The 7,538-nt window shown below is 38.4% G+C and overlaps 1 protein-coding gene and 1 pseudogene across 1 annotated transcript; one reads left to right on the plus strand and one right to left on the minus strand.

Annotated features, from left to right (window-relative positions):
- Positions 1–1,218: 1,218 nt before the first annotated feature.
- On the minus strand, positions 1,219–3,778 carry LOC137625618 (general transcription factor II-I repeat domain-containing protein 2-like). Its single transcript, XM_068356528.1, has 3 exons — positions 3,573–3,778; positions 2,932–3,121; positions 1,219–2,688 (listed from the first exon to the last, which is right to left on the minus strand). Exons 1-3 carry the CDS (start codon positions 3,776–3,778, stop codon positions 1,219–1,221), a joined length of 1,866 nt encoding a protein of 621 aa, XP_068212629.1.
- Positions 3,779–4,044: 266 nt separating this feature from the next.
- Positions 4,045–6,212, plus strand: LOC137625776 (piggyBac transposable element-derived protein 4-like; annotated as a pseudogene).
- The last annotated feature ends 1,326 nt before the right edge of the window (positions 6,213–7,538 follow it).

Raw genomic sequence — 7,538 nt, forward strand, 5'->3', positions numbered from 1 at the left:
TCCTGAGTATATAATTTAAATAATACTTTAGAATACACAAACCTTAGTTTCATCATATACTCAAAGTCACCTCTTGATATATTGTAATTAACCTCCTGTATTCCTTCTTTAATTAACTTCGTGTCTGATCTCTTCCGTCATCAAGCATCTACCCAGAAGAATGACTCTTTAATGGCTATAAATGTCATCTGTGCTAATTGCTTCCTCTCGCTGATAAAATTCTAATCATCCTCCTCTCCTCCTACGCCTATTGACGCAAAGGGCCTCGGTAAGATTTCACTCGTCGTCTCTATCTTGAGCTTTTAATTCATTACTGCTCCAGTCCTTATCTCCTACTTCGCACTTCATAGTCCTTAGACATGTAGGCCTGGTTCTTCCTACTCTTCTAGTGCCTTGCGGAGCCCAGCTGAACGTTTGGTGAACTAATCTCTCTTGGGGAGTGCGAAGAGTATGCCAGAACCCTCTCCCTCTACCTCTCATAATGAAATCGTCCACATTTGGCACTCGAGTAATCTCTCTTATGGTTTCATCTCTAATCCACACTATACGCCGTGGTGAACAAAACTGTCCAAACCGCACACTTGAATAACGACATGTCTCAGGCCTTTGCCCTGGATAGGTAACGCTGAGCATATATAACTAGGACGCTGCGCAAAAAGACGTTTTTTCAGAACTGCGCAGTTGGGGTTGCTATTAGTCTAAATCAGGGGTGGGCAAACTTTTCAGTGTAAGGGCCACATTAAAAAAAATAAAATTTTACTGGGCCGCATAGTATATTTTCCAGTATAATTGATATCTACAATAGCCAAAATATATTGTTTTCAAACTGAAAATGCAATAATTTTTAATTTATTAGCATTTTAAAGTACTGTAGACTAGAGGATTCCCATGAAACGCATTTATTTAGAAAAACAATTTATTTAAAAAAAAAAGCAAAGTAACTCTGTTTAAGAAATAGAAAAATAATATATTCTTATTAATCAATAATTTGGAGTAGAAGTTCAAGGTAAACATATAAATTAAATCCAAAAAGACATATTTTATATATTTAGGGAAAAACTTCACATGAAGCATATTTGCTTGAAAACAAAGTAACTCAATTTAAAGACAAGAAATATTTGTATTGATATTTCAAAGCAGTAACTTCACATGAAACATAAAGATTTATTAGACAAGCAAAGTAGCTCAGCAACTGAGCAACAGAAGTATGAAAATGACTCAGTGAGAATGATGCAATTGACTGCAATCATTTACCAGTTTGTTGAAATTAGGTGTCAAGTTGCTTGTACTGATTCTTAACACTGACTGAAGATTCGAGTCTGTGAGAAGTGACCTGTTCTTCGACTTGTTAACTTTCAATATAGAAAAAGTCTGCTCACATATGTAAGTTGATGCAAATATCACAAACATCTTTCTTGCAAAATTTTTCAGATTTATAAACTTTTCTGAGTGCAGAGATGCATAAAACTCGACCAGTGGTTTATTTTCAAAGAGCCTCTTTAAAGAGTTGTCGGCTTGCAAATCAATCAGTTCTACCTGCAGTTCTTCAGCAGCTGTTTCAACGTCACAGGCAAAAGGTGAGCTGAGCAAATCAAACTGCCCTTCAATTGCCTTGAAATCGGCAAATCTTCTGATAAATTCATCTCTTAGAGCTGTCAACTGGTAACTGTATTTGTCTGATAGTGCTTGTGTAACAGTTCGTGTTTTCAACAGAGGAAAATGAACAAAGTTTTGCTCTTTAAGCTGCTTGGAAAAAAGTTGAAGTTTCAATTGAAATGCTTTCACTTCCACATACAATTCCTGTGCAAATAAACCTTTGCCTTGTAGTTTTCTGTTTAACTCATTCAGCTTTTGCATAATGTCCACAGCAAATGCAAAATCACAAACCCATTCGTCACACTCCATTTCCCTTGAAAAGTCACAAGAAATGTCTTTCATATTAAAAAACAAGACAACCTCTTCTTTAACGTCCCACATCCTCTTCAATACTTTCCCCATACTTATCCATCGGATATTTGTGTGGTACAGCACATCAGTAAAATCAGCCTCGATGTCTTCCAAGAAGCTTCGGAATTGCCTGTGATTCAGTCCCCGTGCTCTTATTAAGTTCACTGTACGCACCACTGGATCCATAACGTGTTTGAGTTTAAAAGATGATCTACAGAGGCTTTCTTGATGTATGATGCAGTGAAAAGACAACACACTGTGTGATGGAAAATCTTCTTTGATTTTATCATTCATCAAGGTCACAAGGCCACAGTGTTTACCTATGAGTGAAGGAGCACCATCAGTTGTAATACTTGCCAATTTATCCAGGCTTAATCTAGACCTGATTAGACTGTTAATGACACTATTGTATAAATCTTTTCCAGTAACAGTGTCTTTGAGAGACTCCATAGATAACAATTCCTCTGTAATTTCGAAGTTTTCGTCAATTCCTCTGATATAAATGAGTACCTGGGCAGTATCCTGAATGTCATTACTCTCATCTAAAGCAATAGAAAACCACTGAAAACTAACACTGGCTGTTAACACCTGATCTTGAATATTCATTGCAATTGCATCTATGCGACGAACAATAGTTCTTCGTGACAGAGATATGGCTTCCACTTTAGATATGACTTCAGGACACACAACACTGACAGCATCCACCATGCAATCTTTAATAAATTCTGCTTCTGCAAACGACTTATTTTGTTTTGCAATTTTATTTGCCAATACAAAACTTGCCTTTGTTGCATTCCTTTGTAAAGATGAAGTTTTTTCAAACACATTTTGTTGTTTCTTCAAACTTTTCATCAGATCAGTTGCCTTGTTTTGCAGTTCTTGCTTTGATAAATTGCTTCCAAAGTTGGTGTGCTTGGTTTGAAAGTGCCGTTTCAAATTGTATTCCTTGAAAACAGCAACTGTTTCATGACAAATCAAACATACAGCTTTAACTCCGACGTCAGTAAAGAAATACCTTTCAGTCCACTCTTTGTTAAATACTCTGCATTCGTCTTCAATTTTTCGTTTTTTAGAAGGCTTCGAATCACTCATTTTGGGTAAAGTTTGAAAGATAGTAAAAGCTGTGCTGAAATAAAATGTCCAACGTCTTCTTTCTCTGGAATCTGCCAGGACACTGAAATGATTGAATATAAGGCAATAAACTCGTTGGCGCGGTAACAAAGTTACAACGTGACCAAAACGTTTTGTACACTATCAAGATTTAATCCAACTGGCCACTGGTAGCAAACGTGTCCGATACACGCTTCACTCACGCATACGCCCATCCCAGATGCCGAACTGCATCTTTATTCAACGATGGCCAATTATAGATTAAAAAATGAATAAATAAAATAGAATAAGAAAATTAAAATCATGAAAAAATCTATTCCCGTCTGGTTGAGAAAAATAATGAGTGAGAAAGGATGCAAATAAAATAGAGAAAAAATGCAAGATAGAGAGACAGAGATAAAAAAGCAGAGAGAAAGAGATAAAGAAGAGGTCAGGCAAGAGAATAGCCCTTTTGTCCGTAACAAAAGGGCAGGGAAAGAAATAGAGTGAGCGAGAACAAATTTCCGATTACTTACATTCCAATTTTAAAATACTGGTTATAAAATCCTTTTGGACATTTAATATCCAATATTTGGAGGGCCGCATGAATTCCATTGGAGGGCCGCATGCGGCCCTCGGGCCGTAGTTTGCCCACCTCTGGTCTAAATGTTAGCCAGTGAATCGGCAGTTGAGGATACGCTCTTGCAGATGTCGGACGTGGTGTAGCTGCTGCTCTATTCATCTCGACGCCATAATACATTTTTCACGGGTATACCGGTCATTTATGACCCAGCGTTGCGTTCCACGTGAGTTTAGTGAAAGTCAAAGTTTTCATATAATTGATTATAGCATCATTGTCCTTATATGTGTGTTATTGATATTTTTATACAACTTTTGTCAAAGATTTACCAAACTTCTAGAACCACCGGCAGCCAGCTGGCATGCTTCTAGAAGGAAATATAATGGATATTCTGATTTACTAATTTTGATGATTTTTTTTTTCAGAGGATGGCTTCTTCGAATGAACTTTACGAGGAAGACTCGTTCATCAACCTTCCAGAAAGTGAGAGTGAGGAAGAAGAGGATGCCCCACATGAGGTTGATGAAGACCACGAGGACAATGGAGTATTTCACTTCGGTACTTCGAGATTTTATTCAAGCAGCTCCAAGGTGTCCCCCTCAGCTTCGACAGCTTCGACAAGTTCCCACAACCCTTTGCCCGCTTCCAAACGTTCTAAGAAGTCTAAGCCTGTGGTGTCTGATGTTACTATGTCTGTCAATATTATTGTGGATGATTTGGAAATCCTGCCAGCAGACGAGGAAGACTTTTATGACCCTGACGACCCACCTTCAAGACGCTCTACATCCCATGATGTCTCATGACATACCATCAGAGAACTTGACGTCCACAGAACTACGCAGCAGGAAAAGGAGAAGGGGCCAGTTGCATGGTGCAGTAGGAACTGCTTTCAAGAAGCTGAAAGAGGAGTGTGTCAAGGCAAGGAATGGCACAGTTTCGCACCGGGATCCCAATCTAGACCTGCCTAGATATGATACCCATTACATCCCTAGGGGGAGTTCCAGCACCATAGTACAAGGCATTACAAGTCCCTGTGATTTCTTTGCTCTCTTCTTTGATGACACAATGATGGCCACCATTTGTGTAGAGACCAACCGGAAGATAGAGACTCTGAGACCACGATTCAAGAAGGCTGATAGCTACACATTTGGGTAAGTCTCTCTGATGGAACTGAAGGCCTTCCTTGGTCTTTTGATCCTGTCGGGGATACGGAAGGACAATCATGTGGCCACATCGGACATGTGGTCTTTGCTAGATGGCTCTCACGTCTACAGAGCTGTCATGACTGAACGCTGGATTGCCTTCCTTCTATGAGTCATCCGCTTCAACGACGGTGCCACTCGACAGGAACGTCGCAAGACTGACAAGAGTGGCCCCAATTCGCAAGATTTGGAATATGCTCATCCAGCACTGCAAGGAGAACTACAAGCCAGGACCTCATATAACTGTTGATGAGCAGTTGATTCCTTTATGTTGACGATGCCCTTTCAAAATGTACATACCAAATAAACCAGCAAAGTAAGTAAATTTATGACAAATAATTTATGATAATACTTGTTTTATATATATGTTTGTGATATATTTTGTTTATTTATTTTCATTGTTATTATTTTTATTTTCATTATTCTATTTAGTGATTTTTATATATTCATAGTTGCTATACTTTTACTAATAGATTTTTCTTATCTCCAGGTATGGGTTGAAGGTGGTCATGGCATGTGATGCTGACACGCATTACATGATCAATGCAATCCCTTACATGGGCAAGGGGAGTGTTACGCTTCTGAAAGGGATGACGTTAGGAGAGATTTTTACTATGGAGCTTGTTCAGCCTTACCACAGACGAGGAAGGACAGTGACAACAGACAGTTGGTTCACATCCCTGCCCTTAGCCCTGTCGCTGAAGGATGTTGGCATGGACCTGGTAGGGACCATCAGACAGAAGCCCTATATTCCTCAGTGTGTCATCAACAAGACAATGGAAGTTGGTTCTTCTGTGGCCGCATTCTTCTATGCCCACAACGTCACCTTGCAGTACCAGAGGGTCAACTCCACCAAGTGGGTTCTTCTGCTGTCGACATTCCACCACCAGCCTTCAGTCATCGAGAACTACAAATCTGACATTCAGATGTTCTACAATGCAACTAAGGGTGGAGTTGATTGCTTTGATCAGCTATGCAGCATCAGTTCCTGCGCAAGAAAGACGAGACGGTGGCCTCTAGCATACTTCTTTGGAATGCTCAACATGGTGATGGTAAACTCTTATATTCTGTACACCGACAACACGAGTCTTCCGAAGAGGAGTAGGCAGCAGTTCTACAAGGAGCTGATGGAGGGCTTGTGCTACGAATGGGTCAATCATAGGTACAGGCTCTTCACTTTTCTCTCTCGTGATCTGAAACATATCATGAGAATAACATTCAATCTTCCTGAAATACCACAAAAAGCAGCGTCCTCGAGGTTGGAAACGCGCACAAGATGTTTCATGTGTCCCAGCAACACCCACAAGAAAAGCAGAATTTCTTGTGTTCATTGTCATAAACCTGTCTGTGCCAGTCACCAGGTTATCTGCTGTCCCAATTGCAAAAATGTCTAGGTAAGACACCACATATTTTCTTTCATGTTGCAGTAAAGTTTTGAGAATATATCATTTTCATGAAAAGTCGTCCCTCTCAATTTTAGTGTTCCTTCGGGGATTACAGATTCCTCTTTTCCTAATTTTTTTTGCTCAAGGTTATCGTGTATCATCTGAAAAGATGCATGTAGAATTTCAGTCAAAAGTAATAATGTTCAGTAAGCCTAATTGCCTCTTGAAAGCATACATTATAATAGCTTGTCCCTCTTCCCACAGATGCTGCCTGCGACATGCACACCTCCTCTACCTTTGCTTGCCCTGGACTCGGTTTTTATGGTAAGTGCTATAATCTTGTTATATTCCTGTTCCTTATGAAATTTTCTATAGATTATGTAATATTCAGTGTGACTGAGCTCGTGTATTGAGAGTTATGTAGCACTTTCTAAGAAAAAAGTAGCTGATAACTAGGGCTTCTCAAATTTATTGTCCCTTAGCAGATATATTTTTATGTTATTTTGATTATTTCTTACTTAAAACTGACTGTATATCTTCTATAATTGTCCAGGTGAAATTTTAACGAAATATAACACTATTTAGTAGGTCAAATGACGTCTTGAATGCATGCGTTCATTCACGCTCCTAATCAGTTGTTTTTCCTCCAACAGCTGCTGCCTGCGACACCCACACAACCTCGGACTCTGCTTGCCCTTGTGACTCTGTTTTTATTGTAAGTACTATAAATTTGTTATATTCTTGTTCCTTATGAAATTCTCTATAAATTGCGAAATTTTCTGTGTGATTGAGCTCATATGTGATGATGTACCACATATTTTATTTGAAGGAATTGCGTGAAAAATCATCCCTGAAAAGGTGGTACTATCATTTACTTGTCTTTTTCAAACTAAAGTGCGCAAATATATAATTTTTTATGATAATTGTATTCTTAGATCATATACCAATATATTACTTAACTTTAAGTAATTTTCATATGTATATAATAGTCATTTGGTAGCCAATAAAAGGATGAATTTTTTTTTGTTTTTTCGCAAAAAATCTTAATTCACGTTTTTCTCATGCTTTCAGCTCTCTCCGTTTTCGACGAATTTGCTTCAGATTTTCTCCAGTGCTCAAGACACCCCCTGGGATGAAGTCCTGTGAAGATTATGTAAATATTTGAATTCTTTGACTTTCTGTTAACTTTTTACTGTAAGTGATTAAAAAATCAAACTTTTTTTTTGAATTATTTAGTAAAAATATTTTTTCTATTCTTTGTTTGATTTAAACACCACAGTAGTATTAAGGGTTGTTGAAACCAACAAGCCAAACCCTAATTGCCTACAACTTATT

The sequence above is a fragment of the Palaemon carinicauda genome, chromosome 32 (genome assembly GCF_036898095.1).
Source record: "Palaemon carinicauda isolate YSFRI2023 chromosome 32, ASM3689809v2, whole genome shotgun sequence".
Classification (NCBI taxonomy): Eukaryota; Metazoa; Arthropoda; class Malacostraca; order Decapoda; family Palaemonidae; genus Palaemon; species Palaemon carinicauda.

Excerpts from the sequence above, each read along its gene's own strand:
- LOC137625618 (XM_068356528.1), bottom strand. The coding sequence starts at position 3,778 with ATGAATAGAGCAGCAGCTACACCACGTCCGACATCTGCAAGAGCGTAT. Across the intron at positions 3,122-3,572 it reads CAGTATTTTAAAATTGGAAT|TGTCCTGGCAGATTCCAGAG; the intron begins GTAAGTAATCGG and ends CAATCATTTCAG. Across the intron at positions 2,689-2,931 it reads CTGACGTCGGAGTTAAAGCT|TCGTTTGCAGAAGCAGAATT; the intron begins GTATGTTTGATT and ends AAACAAAATAAG.